General features: G+C 40.8%; 1 protein-coding gene across 4 annotated transcripts in view; it reads right to left on the reverse strand.

Annotated features, from left to right (window-relative positions):
* CRTC3 (CREB regulated transcription coactivator 3) overlaps positions 1-16,825 on the reverse strand; it is a 135,720-nt gene that overhangs the window by 32,675 nt on the left and 86,220 nt on the right. For 2 of the 4 annotated variants that reach the window (XM_037833109.1, XM_037833108.1), the window contains exons 3-6: positions 15,559-15,678; positions 7,289-7,350; positions 5,554-5,616; positions 3,375-3,475 (exon numbers count right to left, since the gene is read on the reverse strand). In XM_037833109.1, the coding sequence (XP_037689037.1) occupies positions 3,375-3,475; positions 5,554-5,616; positions 7,289-7,350; positions 15,559-15,678 (346 nt within the window). Of the gene's footprint in view, positions 1-3,374; positions 3,476-5,553; positions 5,617-7,288; positions 7,351-15,558; positions 15,706-16,825 lie in introns of all 4 variants that reach the window. The other 2 variants (XM_037833107.1, XM_037833106.1) reach the window with 1 other exon arrangement.

Genomic DNA, 16,825 nt, shown 5'->3' on the forward strand with positions numbered 1-16,825 from the left:
CCCTGAAAGAACATGGGCCATCTGGGCCCCTCTTCTAGTTAGGGGACAATTCTAGGCTACATGGCAGGGCAGTACTGCTAGTAAGTGTCACAGCGAGCCCTTATGTGTGTGTGTGGTGTGTGTGTGTGGGTGTGTGTGTGTGTGTGTGTGTGTGTAATGATAAACTGCACATGCTGCCAGGGAAATGAACATTTCTCTTTATAGAGTCTGGAAAATTAAAACAAGATGGGAAATTACAAAAATCTTGTTGGGTTACTTAAAAGTTTATTTCTGTCATTTATATCAACTGCTTGCCATTTATGCCTAATTGTCATGCAACCCAATAACCATTAGGAAAATAACTAAACATGTATCAGACTAATGGCTTTATTTTCTTGGGACTCAACGAATGTATCATAGTTCATTGCTCACGTTGTTAAGCTATGAGCAGATGCTCCGCTATCATCTGCTCACCACCAAGAAAAAAAAAAAAAGTGGGAACATTAATTGAGGCTACATCACTATGCTCAGGAAAATTCCCAGGAAAAGAACAGTTACTACTACTTCTTCTACAGAGTATAATTCTAGCCTTCAATTATATTTTCCCATCACTTCTTAAATCTTTATTTGGTTGGCTCTATAATAAGAAATACCATTTTGCAAAGCTTTAGTTGATATTTTTAAAATCCAAAAGGAAAGAAAATGAAAAACTTTAATGAATTACAGAGGAAAATACATGAAACCATTTAAAATAGCTCCCACCAACAAATCTAATTCTCCAGAAATAATTCCCATCCTTGGAGACTTGAATAATATTTTAAACACAACCAGCTTTCCCATGTAAACACATCCATATTTGGATGTGTTTCTGAGTTCTGCTGTACTTGCAAGGCACCCGTGCAGAAGCAGGCACAGAGTTCACAGACACGCAAGCTCGAGGTCATCCACCTTCCATGGGCTTTGGAAATTGGGGCCCAACAAATCCTAAGTGCTGATTTGAAAAGGACAGACCACCATGATCTTAAGATAACCCAGAAATCCTGTTCCAACATTTTTTCCTTTCTTCTTTTCTTACAGCTTAGTCTACCTGATCTTTTGCCTCTCTCATTCATCCTCACACCCTTTGACGTTTCTGACCTCTTCCTTCAGAGTCTGCATCACTCTCAGGACAAGCGCTTCCTCTTCAGCCAATCACTTTCTTTTCTTTCTTTTCTCTTTGCATCCACACCTCAAAAGCTCCTTACTTAAATTACCTATGATTCCTTCATTCTTTCTAAGGCCTCTGAAAAACGCAAATAAAGGAACAATAAAAACAGAAATGGAGCTCTTTACTCAGGGTTCCCGGGTAAGGGTAAAATCTATCTGGTTCCCTTCTACACCAGGAAAACTAAGATTTTCTGCAATCACAGGCATCTGCATTCATTACAGTCTCTGTTTTTTTAAGGCTTTGTTTATATATTCCCATCTCCACCTATCCTGAAGCTAAACTATTCCATCTTCCCATATATCCTGGTGCTCTTCTTTAAGCAGTGAGCAGTGGGCTCACATCCAATTCCAACAAAACGGCCAACCTTAATCTCCTATTCCCATGTGTGGAAACATGGCTACATGTTCCTAACCAATTCTGAAAGTTCTCATATTTTACAAGCAAGCAATCATTTAGGCAAATGTAACCATCTTGGAATTGTACCAAGGGAACAAACATAGTCAACAATGATTATTAAACCCCATTCCTACTAAATGCAAGGAAACAGACCATAAATGTTCCCCTCGGAAGGAAGAGAAACTATTTTAGTCTTTATGTTGTCTAAAAAAATAAAGAAAACCAGACAAGCTGGTACCATCTCTGTCAATGATTTATTTATTCCCCTATTTCAAGACCAAACACATAGCAACACAGTACTGTTCCTTGTAGATTATAAATCCCTGGAATATAAACCCCAAGGAATCTGTCTCGTTTCATGTACAGGTAGATGTTGCCATCCAGAGAGTGTATTTTAGTGAGTGTTCTGTACACGTGAGCCAAGGTTTACTCTCTTCACTTCTCCATCACTGAGGGCTCCTCTGTGCCAGGCACTGTGCTAGGTGCTTGAGATAACAGCATTAAGATGCTGACTTCAAGAAGCCAACGTCTGAGCAGACGTGGAGAGGCATGACCATGCCGAAAGGCAGTTAAGGGTCATAGGTGCTAAGAGAGCCATCTGCAGGCTTAGGAGCTCAGGGATGAAAGGAGGATGTGGGTAGCTCTGGGCTGGCAGAAGGAGGAATGGTGTGCTCCACAGAAAGGATGACACAAGCTGAGGCTTACAAACTGAGGGGATGCTGGTCAGGTAAACCAGGGATGAGTTAAGAGAGGAAGAGATGGGAACAGGATGAAACATTAGTAGAACTCAAAGTAGCTCCCATGGCTGATATGGGGGATGAGGCTGGTGAGTGGAGAGAGAAGGGAGAGAGGTGGGCAGGGGCCAGATCTTGGAGCTCTATGACATTCCCAATAGGAATCTGGAGAGTGAGTGACCTTGAGTGTTGTAAGCAGGAAAGTGATATGATCAGATTTGGTTTCACTCTGGTAGTGGGATGGCATGAATATGCCCTTTCCCCAATCCTGGGCACTCCTGGTCTCTCTCTATCCCTTTATTCATTCTGCCCCAAGAAAGGGAAAGTAATGATCTGAAAGTAGAGTGGGGTAGAACAACTGAGCAGGCAATACTGGGCTCCGGTTCAGCATCCTCTTTTCCCTCTGGGATGTGCCTTCCCTCAGAGGACACACCTGCTCCCTGCTGCCCTGCAGTCCACCCAAGGATCCTGCACTGGGGGAGGCCCATGCTGGGTCACTGCCGCCAGCCTCATTCTGAGATTTGGTCCTAACAGGCCTGTGGCCCCAGAGGGAGAAGCTACTTCCTCCAACCTGGTCTTATCAGTAAAAAAGGTGCTATTTACCCCCATCTGTCACTTCTAGTTTCATTTCTGTTAAGGTTCTCAGTGGAGAAAGGGGACCCTCAGAGAACCCAACATAAAATTGATTTGGAGAGATAAGACTAGAAATAAGGAGACCAGTTAGGAAGTTATTATAAGTGTCCCTACAAAAGATGATGAGGGCCTAAAAAAGAGAAAGCATGGGGGAAGAGAGGAAGCTTTGAGGGCCAAGAGGTGCTAACAAGATAGCATCAATGGAAGGTAGCAACAATGGAAGAAGCAGGAAACAAGTACATGACAGTGTAAGCACCACCCTAATTTCATCCTGAACACACAGGAATGACATTTCCCCTGCCATGAGCTTTTTTCTCTGAAGACTACCAAAGCAGGGCCTATACCATTTAAGCTCTCCTCCCTCAGCTCCTGTAGGACAGAAGAGAAAGCACAGATGCTGTTAGCAGTGGGCCTGCAAGTCTTACCCATATATGGGGTAGGCCAGACCGACTGGCCCCCTCCGCCATAGGGGTCCTGGGGCTTGGTGCTCAGAGCACTCTTGTGAAGAGCAGAATCAGAATTGGTCCTAAGGAGGGGAGGAGAGAGGCTGGCTGAAAATCCACATTTCCTTAGTGAAAATACAATATTCTTTGCTGAATATTAGCAACAGAAGAGAAGGCATGAGTAACCAACTTACAGTCAATATTGTTACATCGATAACAGCCCCCGAGGATTCCCCATACCCAAAAAGATTTTACTTTGAACTCGGATAGCTTGCACTTTGGAGCTGACGGCATAGTGGTCTACTTCAGTGAGGCGGGCACTGGATTCATGGCTCCCATCTAAGACCTTCCTATTCTTCCTCTCAGCTCGGAAGATGGCTGTAGCCAGGATGATTTTCCGTGGCTGCACCAGAGTTTCTCTATCTGGGATACCTGTTCCCACATGAAGCGTCACCTATAGCAGCAGTTCTCTAACTCTTTCAGGGGAACTGCAAGGTCAAAACTATTTTCAAAATAATCCTACAATGCTATTTGCCCTTTAACTCTCATTCTCTCATGAGTGTACAGTGGAGTTTCCCAGAAGTAATATGCCATATGATATCACCACAGACTGAATGCATCAGCAGAGAATCCACCTGTCTTAAAGAGTCTGCAATATGTAAAACAGTGCCACTCTTCTCAATAAATTGTTGTGTTTTGGAAAATATAATTGTTTTCTTAAAAATGTGTTATTTACTACATTAACATGTAATGGGCTTATAACTGTTATTTTAAAATAATTTAATAAGTATATTCTTTATATCTCTCAATATCTAGTATTGATAGATATTGATAGATGTACCCAGTAAACAAAAGCTCTTTGATGATCTCGATGTTTTTTGAGTATAAAGCGGTCCTAAGACAAAAATGTGGGGAGCCTCTGATGTATAGAAAATTTTTGAAATTCTTCCAGACAGTTCAAATTTATACCTAGTCTGGACTCCAAGTGATGCTTATTTATTAATCTCATCTGAGGGTCAAACTTCCTTCCGCAAAAAGGACTTGAGAGAGACTCAATAACTTCAAATTAGCCTGAGGAGTCTCTTTGTGGTCCACTCCTGGTGAAGTCTCACTTGGCCTGACTATGCACCACGGCTGTGTAATGTTCAAACAGAGGGAGGTGGCTGTTCAGACCATGTGATGCATGGAAAGTGCTTGGGCTCTGGGATCAGACAGACCTGGGTTCAGATCACACCTCCTCCACAGACTCAAAGAGACGTACGAGAATATCAATCAAATGCAGAGAGACAACTGGGGAAAGTTGAATAGAGACTAGGTATTAAATAATACTGAAGTATAACTGCCAATTGTGTTGAATGTAATGATGGCATCATGGTTCTGTTTATTTTTTTTTAAGGTTCTTTCAACCTTATACTGCTAGAGATATTTTCAGGTGAAATATTGTATCTAGTCAGTGCTGGAACGGGAGTGGGGAATTGCGGGTGGGTAAGTAGAGATGGTATGGTTAAGGACTGAAACTGAGGGATGGCACAAGGGGCCTCGTTATCACCCTCCTCTCTTTTATGTTATGTTTGAAATTTTCCACTATAAAAAGATTTAAAAAAAAACAAAACACCTCTCAGTTTCATCACTTATTCGCTAAGTGGCCATAGGCAAGTCACTTAGCCTCTTAAAACAGCAATTAATACCCATCCTTACAGGGTGTTATCTGGATTGAAAAAAAATGACATTATATCAACCACCACTGGAATCTGGCCCAAAGTGACCATAATAGCAGCTAACTTTATTGAACATTTATGCTTCCCATGTATTGTCTTATGTATTCCTCACAAACATCCCATGATATAGGTATGATTATCTCCATTTCTCAGATGAGTAAACTGAGGCATCTAGAAGTTAACTAAGTTGCTCAACAAGGTCCCATGGTAAAAGGCAAACTCTGGGAGTCCCACTCTAGGTCTCATGTTCTTACACTATACTGTCCCCTTTGGACATTTGATAAATGGTAGGAGGTTTGTTTTTGTTTTTTACCATTTCATATAAATGCAACTGGCATAAATATACTCCGGTAATTAGATGAAATATAAAGAATAGCAGGATAATCAAACTGATTGGCCTCCATCTTTAAAATTTATTTCTACTAGGAAACAACCCCACGTACCTGCTAAGTGCAGATGTTAGTCTGAACCCAGGGTGCTTTTCGTCTTTCCAAGGAGGCTGCTGCCTTTAAAAAACAGAACACAAAAGGACAAGTTCAAAACACAGGGAGCAAAGGAGAGCATCAGACCTGGGTTTGAGAACTGGCTCTCCTCAGTTAGCTGTATGACCTAAGGAAAATCACTCAAAAATGTTCCATGCTGCTCTCATTCTGCTCATCGTTGTTAAAATTAGGTTAGACTGAAGGATCTCTCTGGTTCCTATGATATCCCATTTCCATGACAGAAATTACCTCAAATTCATGAGTCTAGGATGAGCTAGCTGGGCATATAAGGAGGGTTTTTTTTGTTTGTTTGTTTTTTAAGGGAACAAGTAGGTTTGAATATCACTGAAAGAGTTCAAATCTATGATGACTTACTCCAGATATGTAAAATACGACCCCTCATTGCATACCCTGAGTGTGAGTGTAAGGGGTACCTAGGCAATCCTGGATGCAAAAACTCTGCATCCCTTTCTAGATAGCCATGAAGAAGAATGTAACATTACAGATACCCAGTTTATGAAAATATTAATGTGAACGATTCTAGTGCTCTGGAAAGGACAAGATATTTTTCTTCGGCATAAATAAGAAGAATCTCAGTTTGGAAGTGTACTTTTTTAAAAACATTTTTTATTGTGAAATACAACATGTATGCAGAAAAGTGATAAATTTCAAAGTACAGTTTAACAGGTAGTTACAGAGCAAATTTCAAAGTGTAGCATGGATCACATTTCCACAATTTCAGTTATTTCCTTCTGGCTGTTCTAAAACACTAGAAACTAAAAAGAAGCATCTATATAATGATTCAGTAGTCATAATCATTTGTTGAATCCTAACTTCTCTGTTAGAACTCCTCTCTTAGTTGATCATTCTCTCAATCTTCAGGGATATTTGGACGACTATTCTAACTTCATGTTGAAAAGAGGTGTCGACATTATGGGGTAGGGGAATGCAACTGGTTGATGTTTTGGGAGAGACTGGTATCTCTAAGTTTCAGGGCTTATCTGGTATAGGAATAATCTGGAGGTTTTAAGTTTCTGTTAAATAAATCGAAGTGCATTTTTCTGATTTAAAATAAGATATTTATTTATCCCACAATCTTGGATCCCACATTTGTTCTTGAGGAGAGTTGAAAACCTTCTTGAGGTAAGGGCCAGATATCATACATCTTTATACAATTTCCCAGTTCCAGACAAGATTTGCCCAGAGAGTATATGGGGAGTAGTCCTCAACACAAATGCCCCTTTCATCTGACTTGATCTGAAATGACACCATACATACAATGGATGTAGCAGTATGTTTTAATTAATTTTATATACTGTTGCCTTCTAAACTGGCTACAAAAGAACTTGAAGACTGTAAGTCAATCTGCTGTGCAAATTCTCATTTTAGGAGTCTTTTTTTCCTTTCAATAGCTTATTAAGACACCCTGAGGAAGAGCGTTTCATCTTTCTATATCTCAAATGTAAGAATACCAAATCAAAGTATTCTGTTGGTAAATGCATTCCAAATACATTTCTATTTGGTTTTAAATGTGAAGATCTAGATTTATTTAAATAACTTTTCAATTTAGACTTTCATATAAGATCCTATGCTTTATATTAGAAATTTCTAAAACAATATTCAAGGTGGATAAAATAAATAAATCTTCCAATAATACTGTATGTCCATCATAGCTTTAAAAATATGGCTTGCTTACCTTGGCCAGCTCTCATCCAGAGGCTGTGAGGAGTAATTGGTTCCAAAAGCACTACCATCAAAGTAGAATTTTTAATAAAGGAAAAATAAAATAAATTGAAAGTTGAAGCAGAATTGAGAAACTGGAATCATGGAGTTAAACAACTGAGTTTGGGGCTCTTATCTTTATCTCTACACCCCACAGCTCTTCCTCCATGCTTTCTCTTATCAACTTCCTCTAGGAGAGTCTATTCCTGTATCTTCTAACCAGTATCTTCTTTGAATGATTCACTTGGGTGTTTCTTACTTTATTGCCTGCCCAGCATATTTTGTTTTCAAGAACTTCCCCCACCCTCACCCCAACCCTGGTAAGGTGTCAATACATGCAGGCTTCCTTGTCCCATGATACCTCATCCCCTGGTAACAGTGATTGGTTCAGGGATGGGCTTATAACTAAGGAGTCTTTCTGAGGGGGAAATAAGGGAAGGTCCCCAGTTGAGATGGTGAGACTGAGGACCACATGAACCTGGGTTTCTCCCCTTGGAAAAAGCCTGTCTAAGAATGAAGAGCAGCACAGAGATACAGTCAATGACACTGCATGAAACCCTGGATCTAGCCCTTGGGCTTCCAGTGACATAAGCCAATAAATTTCCTTTTTCCAAGTCAAGCAGGGTTTCTGTCACTTATAACCAAAAGGGAGCTGCATGAGATTTGTGGAAAGCTGAAAACTTTCTGGTGTGGGCAGGGGCTCTCTTTTATAAGCCCCGTATCCTTCACCAGGTCTAGCACACCTTAGAACATGTTAGAGAGGCGTGGAGATACAAATGTGATGCTGAGTTTAATAGAGCTGTTTTGGTTAATTTAGTTAATTGTACCCATAGAACAGTTTTCTTAAAACACTTTTCGTCATACTATTCTCTTGCTCAAAAATCTTCAGCAATTCTCTTTGGTCTAAAAAAGCAAAGTCAAAAACTTTTATGGCTTAGCATTTAAGGCGCTCTACAATTTGGCCACAACACACGCATCTGCTCTAGTCTCCATTCTAGCTGTCTGGGTTCCACAAAAACATCCTCTATTTCCCCGCCTTTTTGCCCTCCCTAATGCTGTTGCCCTTCCCTGGTGGTCTTGCAACCCCTCTCCACCTCCAAGGAGCTCAGCCTCCTTCAAAGCCTGGCTTGCCTCCTTACTCCAACTCACCAAAACCAATTCCATTCTTTTTGCCTCCCTATATCACTGATTAGCCGAAACACACATTTGGCAAGTACCAATACTTTTAGTCCAAAACGTGTATTCCTTAATGTAGAAATAATAAAGAAGATGTAAGATATACATTAAGACATCAGAAATTTGAAAAATAGATATCAAAGCACTACTCTGGGGCAGGCCTGTGCTGAGTAAGCTGCACTGTCATTTATTCCTAACAATCCTGGGAAGTAGATGATATTATCCCCATTTATACAGCTGAAGAAACTGAGGCTTAATTCTAGAAGAACTGAGAAACCCAAGATCAGACAGCAAATCAGGTGTCAAACCCATCGCTCACTGACTCCAAAGCTTCCCATGAACTGTGCTGCCTCTCAGGAAGGGTAACTAACACCAAGGGCACTTGAGAGTACATAATACATATCTGGGAATTTTCTGGGAAGAAGGATAGAAGCTATGAAAGAAGGCATCATCTTCTTGGGCTCAGGAGGAAATAGGAGCCTTGTGGGAGAGGGCACGTATCGTGTATCACCTGGGCAGCTCAGGTGACTAAAGAACCTGGAATTAGTACAACATGGGCACTGATGAGTTTTAATGATTTAGCCTGAAATGTTTCCTTGGCCAGGAGAAGCATAACAATTACAAGTTTTGTTTTCTGTTTACTGGTTTCTTTGTCGTGTCTTATTTCTTAATCTGAACGTGAGTCAATACAATGGAATAGAGACAATTTCAAAAGAGAGACATTTCTTTTATACATTTTTTTTAATTAGAGAAGCTGTAGGTTTACAGAAAAATCATGCAAGAAAGATATCTCTTAAGCTATTAGATTTAATGTATGAGAAGTATGGATTAGAATATACCGCGGTAGGAGACAGAAGAGGAAAGATGATTAAGAAATAAGCAGGCCCCCCCATGAGAGGAAGCATATCAGTATTTTAGGTGGCAACGCAGTTAAGGAGGCTCATAACCTGTGGTCATCCGTCTTTCTCTTTTCTGCAGAATTCGATAAACCTTTGTCCAGATAAGCTTCATTTCATGAAGCAGACACTTCCCACTTCTCTCAGTACACTGCCATCCTTTCATAAAGAGCCATTAAGTTCAATTATTAAGCCCACAAATTAGAATGCTGTGGTATAATATGAATGTAATGATCAAATATTATTTTAATGTTGAGGTACAAATTAGCATTTTAGCCTTTCTGATGGATACTAACAACATCAAAATGTAGTAAATTCCTGAAAATTTTAATAAAATTTGCTGAAGCATCAAAAGTCAAAAGTCAAAAGATGTGACCTCTAAGCTCTCTTAATGCTCATTCTCATCTAATTTAAAGGGTATTTTAAAACCCAAGGGCTGTTGGCATCAGGCGAACCATGACTGTTGTAAGGTTACAGGTAAGCTCAACAGAAGGAAAACCTGGAAAAGGTTTTTTTGTTCTTTTGAAGATTTCAGAAAACTTCACTTGGGTGCTCATTACTTCTCAACACTGATATGTCCTAAAGACAACCCAAAGAAGGAAAAAAAAAACAAAAACCCTTATTTGTAACATTGGATTTACCAACTCAATTCAACAAACATTTTCAGAGAGCCTGCTAGTTGGCAGCATACAAGCATAAAAGCAGCATAGGCTACAGGTTTTTAACAGTTAGTTAGGCCCAGATTAGTTAAGCCTAGATTTTGGCTCAAGGGACATTTTCACACTAGAAAAGAAGATATAATGAAAAGGATAGAAGAGGAAGAGGTTGCCACAAGAGATGGAAACAAATTAAAGTTCAATAAGCCCCACCCTATCTTGGCCCTTTTTTAATCCTTGCACTCCTTTTCAGGCTCCTTTGTTGGATCTTCCTCCTTCGCATTCAACCTGATGCCCCCTGGAGTCCTGTGGCCTCACTGCCTCTCACTGCAGACAAGTGATTCTCAAAGAGACAGGAAGGGGAGGAGGCACTCAGAACCACGGGGACCAGGGGAGTGGGTGCAGGTGGGATGGTGGAGACTTCGGGCACAGAAACTGTGGACAGAGCTCCCAAGGAGACTCTGAGCACCAGTCTGGATCTCTCTGAGCGAGCACCCCATCCTCCATGATCTCCTTGGACAATCCCATCCATGCTTGTGGTTCCAACTATCATCCACAGTTCAGTAATTCAAAAATCCACACCTCTGGCTCCCAGTTCTCCTAGTCCATATTTGCAACTGCTTACTCAGCTTCTCCACCAAAAAGTACCCAGACACCTCAGATTCCACTTAAAATCTGACTAATTCCGCCCCCATCACCTGGGGCCTCGTGTTATAGTCCATCTTATTTAATGGCTGGCACCATCCACCTAGGTGCTCACCCCAGTCTGTTCACTGTCTCCCCAAATCCCTGCAGTTTCTGTGGAGGAAAATCCTTCTGCTCCTCATGTTCCTGCTTCAATCCATTGACAAGAGGGCTCCTACTCTTTTTCAACCCGGGGAGTGATAGAGGAGCAGTTCTTACCAACACTTCTCCAAAGGAAGGGAGTAGCTCTTCTGTTGATAAGGGAGCACATCTGTTGGCCCACTTGCCAGTGGGTGGGGTTACTGAGCCACAGAAGCTAAATACTGTACAAGTTCCACCCTGTCTCTTTTTGGAGCTGCCTGAGGTGGCTGGGTGAGCAGGGCCCATGTGCTTCTTTTGGCTTCCTGTCCCCATGTGGTAAGTAGCACCTGGGGTAGGACTCAGGAACTGCCTTCTGGAGGCAGTCTAGAGGCTGGCCATTTTTAATGCTACCCTCTGGAACTCTGTGTCCTGCCAGGGACAGATCCTGCAGGGCAGGTCTGTGGTCTTTCATGAAGCTGGTGGAGTAAGTAACAGAACCCGTCCACTTAGACGAGTTCCAAGGTCAGATTTAATATGGAAAACTGGTCAAAGTTTGGTTCCTTTCTAGTTTCTCTGCCACATCTTCATCACTCTTCTTCCTGTTCTTCCTTTACTCCATCTTCAACTATGTCCTGCTAGAAAACTTACAGAAGTCAAATTTTAAGGGAGGTATATGAGTGGGATCTTTCTGAATCCCTATATATATGAGAACATCTTTCCCTTTCCCTCAGTACGCATGACACATATGTTGGCATGTGGAATTTTGAAGCCAGGAATATTTTTCCCCTAAAACTCTAAAGAACAACATTTTCTAGTCCTTTAAGATGGTAATGAGTGTTAGGCAAAAACTGGGTTTTGTGAACTAAACAAGTTTTGGAAACCCTGGGTTAAAGATAAGAAATTTAACTGCAGGGCTTTTCAGAGCCCTAATATATACTGGAAGCTCCAAGAGAAGACAGAAAGTGTGGTGTTTCTCAAATTTATGGGTCATGGAATCCTTTCCAGCAAAACATTTCAAAGAAAGTATTCTATAAACCAATGTCCTAAAATTTTCATCTAGTGATTCAAAGAATCAAAGCAAAGCCTATCCCAGAGAGGAGTTGTTCTTAACTGTGGCAGCTCTTAAGGCAGCTCTTCATGACTGCTCACTCTACTTTCCTAGGGGCAGTACACTCACACACCTTGTTGGGCATACAAATCAGAAATTTTCTAAACATTTTTTTTCTCTCTTTCAAAACCCACATCTCTTTTAGAGGAAAGCATTTTCTACGACTCTTCAGTGTGTCCCCTTCTTTTGCAAAGTACTACCCACAGGTATGAGACAATATTGTACTGGCTGTAAATTTATGTTAGCAGTTCAGAAATTCAACAAGGTGGTGTTTGGGATACAACATGTTTGCTGCCCTTAAGGAGCAAGAAGGAGTGCTGAAGACATAGGCAGTTGCAGAAAGTTTTGTCTTTTTGAGACAGAAGAGCTTCTTTACTGAATAAGAGTCTCAGCCTCCTGCCAGGAACAGGCCCTGGTAGGCAGTGCCTCTTGTCTGCCTGCAGTGGGAGCCCAGGCCAAGGCCCACCTGCAGCTGTGCCCTGGTCTTCGCTGTGGCGGTCACCCATGCCAACAGCAAAGCCCACTGCCCTGGCTCTCATCTATGGCCATCCACTGCAGAAGGCATCTCCCTGGGCCAGAGCTCTGCTTGTTGTAGCTGCCCACTCTGGGAGGAAATTGGAATATTTGTTAAATATTCATTTTATTTGAGATCACTGTACCATAAGATTGAACCCTTGTCTAAGACAGTTTTCCCATCCTAAAATAATATCCAAGTCAAGACATAGCTGTAATAAAAGAATTCTGAATACAATCTTTCTTTTTGTTCTAACAAAGATTCAAACTAATTTTAATACTTTTAAATGATAAAACTTCATTAAGAAGCTAACAGACAAGAATGAAAGTCAACAATTTTAAGCAAAGTATTTAATAACCAACAGAATGCAGGCCTCAGAAGGAAAGATGGAATCACAACCCTCCTTCTCCAAGTTCTCCTGAATATGTTACTAACGTTGATAGAAAATCATCCCACTCTTATATCTGAGGGCCCCTTGAGTCCTCAAAAGAAATTTTAGCTAACAAACTCCCTCCTTCATTAATGGACGAGCCTAGGCTTAAGAACTTGCTTTGCACCAGCAGATGCCCGGTCCTAGGACCCCAATTAGGGGCTTAAGAGGAGACCATAGAGAAATGTCTCATGACCAGTGAATCAGACTCATATTTTCTGATAAACAACTTTATCTGCATATTAATTTGGTTGTTGCTTCTCCTCCCATTATGGGTTGATCTGTTTTGCTGTGTTTCTCACAAGTTGATCCAGACATAGAGTCAGGTTATACCGTAAGATATATCACCTGAAGAGTCAGAATCCACTGAATACATAATGTAGTCTCCCCTTCTGGGAATTTTGTGCATGCTATTCCCTCTGCCTGGAACACTCCCTTCCCAACTGCTAACAACACTTACTACCATCTGAAATTACCTTCCTTATTTTTTACCTCTTTGTTGTCTATCATCTCCCATTAGACCGCAAACTCCCCCAAAGCAGAGACTGTCTTATTTGTCACTGAGTCTCCAGTGCCTAGAACAGTGCCTGGCAAAGAAAGGGCTCTATAAATATCTGCTGAATAAATGAACAGATTATCCCTTACTTCTTCCTTCTCCTTCAAGCCTCAGATTTTCCTTCAGGATGCTTTCCCTGATTCCACCAAGGCCATTCAGACTGCCCCTCCCATGTTCACATAGCCCCTGAACTGCCTCAGCCAAAGCTTGGCCCACTGAGCTGTGACCATCTGTTTGCTTAGTGGCCTCTCCCACTAGACTATAAGCAACACAAAGCAAGGACCATATTTTTGTTGAACAGTGTGTAAAATGGTGCCTGATGCTAGAACAAACTTAACAAATCTCTTTAAAGCAAATGAATATTCCATCTTTTTCTCTTTTCTTCAATCCCCTCCTGTTCTAAAATTTATTCTTTTGGTTAATAAAGCTACGTATATATGTATGTATTTACACTACACTTATTTCAAAGGACTTGAGATGGTTATATATATACTTATACATATGTTGTATAATGTATAATATATAGAAAGAGGGAGTACCTACAAAAGAAAGAGGGAATTGAGAAATTAGAAAAAGATACATTGCTAAATCAAGCAAAGAAAAAAGAGAAACGAACAAACAAAAGAACAAAGCATAAATCAAGGAAAGAAACACTGAAAGTCATTTGTTTGAAAATTTCAAGCAATTTAATCTAATGATTTGACATAGGACTTCAACCCCCATGCACGAATGAATGAGCTGAAGAATTGCCTCTCTCTCATTCCCTTTTGCCATCTACGTAATCATTGCACATTCCAGAAAAGAATTCTCAAAATCCACCTATCATCTTCACTTTCCCTTGACAATGGCCACATAATATACTTAACTAGAAGTCAGGACCACCTGTGGTATGTGCCTGAGGGATGGAAAAAAAGGGAGAAATAAACACTCCCTAAGGTCATTTTATCCCTGCCTCCAAATAAAAGATTAAAACTGCAAGAAGCTTGAGGGCAAGAAAAGTCGCAATTTCCTTTGTGCAGCCCCCCCCCCCCACCTCCACAGATGTCTCTTGCAGGTGGTACAAGCACCACTGAGTGAACCTGTGTGGTGTAGGGAGAGGAGGAGCACAAGTTCTGGGGTCAGCTTGAGCTGGACCCAAGCTCATTGGAAAATGAGGGTTAAGAAAATAACCCACTCGGTGAGTTCTGAGAATAAAATGGCACATAAATTGCCCAGCACTGTGCCTGGCATGGGCAGGTGCTTAGCAAACATGAGTGCCCTCCCCCCACTTCCTGGTTTCTAGGCTTGTGAAGCCAACACTAACCTCACTGCCAGGAATTCAGCCGTCTGCCTTTCTTCTTCCTCAGTCCCTGTGCCTGAGTGCCGAGAAGAGTGAAGGGAGAGCACCGGCCCTCCTGGTACACTTCTATGTCATCCCTCAGGAAACCTGGCTCAGTTCCTCAAAGGTCTTAGCACAATGGTGGTCACACAGCAGCTCCCCACCCCCATCCCACCCTGCACCCTAATAACTACAGGTTAAATAAAATTGTGAGATGAATTCGCAATCTCCTTTTCTTTATTTCTACTTCATAACACAGGGCTTGCTGTGGGTATACATTACTGTATAGGAATCTCCTAAATATCACTTTAGATTTTAGTTGTCATTTATTGAGTTTGAAACTCCACAAATAAAAAATAATATGAACTTTTTTCCTGTAAATTCTAATAGCATGTCAGCAGGTCAACAGAAATACAAATAAATCCAATATCTGGATCTCTGTTTTAGTGAGATAGTCTAACCTCTCTCCAACCTGCTTCAAAGTCACATTTAACTCTGACTTTGCTGATTTCAGAAGAAAATGCTAAGCTTCTGAAGAAAATGCCAAGAAGGCCTTTTGATGGGGCTGAATTACATGATTTTTCTATCCAGTTATTTCATTAACCTGAACTTTATTGACGCTTCATAAAGTAAACACCTACAATGATCTTTCCAAGTGTTGGCTTCAGAAATGTTTCTAGTCTTCAACTCTTTATTTTTATTGCCTCCGTTCATCAGATAAAAGGAAGATTTTGAAGCCAAAGGGGAAATCAAGGGACGATAAGTCCTGAAAAGCTTTCAAACATTTCAAAACCAATACTCCCTGACAGCAGTGGAAAAGGATATTTGTCGTCCTGGCTTGTCCCCAGACCGCCGATGAAGAGGGTGGAAGCGGTTCCTGGACGGCCTCTCCACCAGCCCATGATGGCGGGTTCCCCTCACGTTATCAGCTTGATGAAATGACGGCTGCAGAGACAGGAAAGAAGAGTTGGCCTGCGACCAGTCACCATTTTGGAAATTGCCACTCACCCTCAAGAACAATAACTGACAAAAACCATTGAAGACATTGACTTTTATACTTTTTACCATTGCATAATAAGTGTCTTGAGTCAGGGAAAATAAAACAATGTAGACCTGGAGCAATTTCTATGTAATCACAGGCTAATTAAAAATAGCCTTTAGTGTGTTAAGCTGAAAGATGAAAGAATGACATAATAAAAATTGTCAAAATTTGGAGGTGAACAATCAGGGGACTATGGATTCTTATCCCAAATCCCAGAAACTAGGAGTACATTAGAATGTAAAAGGGGTATATTTAAGATGGCAATAAACTGGCAAGCCATGGGATACCTACAGACTGTGGACTATTTATTCTGCACAGTGTTTTTCAAAAACATGTGATTGAATGGGCAATTTTGAAAATTCAGATTTGAGGCTTCTAGTGAAAAACCAGAATATTTTGGCCACATATCCCCACATGGCAAGAATGGGCTGAAGCTGAGAGGGGTTGCTCTCTCTAGATGGGACATCTGCGCTCATGTTTTTAGTGCTTTCACCTGGATCACCTCATTGACACATCTTGTTAGACACAGGAGTCTGCAAACTCGGAGTCAAAGAGGAAAATATCAGAGGAAAACGTGCAACTCATTCTTCTCAAAATGGCACAAATGAAAGTATAAACAGATTCAAGATAAATTCATGGTCAATAATCCAAAATCCTTTGTTAAGGGATGCTTGGATATATTCTAACATTTTTGAGACTGATTATCATAAAGAGCAAACTTTTTGGTTGTCAAAGACCATTTCAAGGCTGGGCCATTCAATCTCACGTAATGGGGAAATGTATATAAAGCATTATGCAATAGATGTGTATATGAACTATATGAAAACAGATTTTTTAAAGGTAAATAATATACATATAATAGCTAGCTTATCATAAAAGGAATCCTGTGATAGAGAATTTTTATAGATAAGATTCCTTTAGCTAAGAACTGACTCCTAATTTTTCTTTGTTAAACATATGGATTTTCTCATTTTGGATCTGGGGATTACTCCTATTTCTTCTGAGGGGCTGATTAAAAAATGGCAGGGCTAATTTAGTTTAACAATTCCA

This window comes from Choloepus didactylus, chromosome 4, assembly GCF_015220235.1.
Source record: "Choloepus didactylus isolate mChoDid1 chromosome 4, mChoDid1.pri, whole genome shotgun sequence".
In the NCBI taxonomy this organism is placed as follows: Eukaryota; Metazoa; Chordata; class Mammalia; order Pilosa; family Megalonychidae; genus Choloepus; species Choloepus didactylus.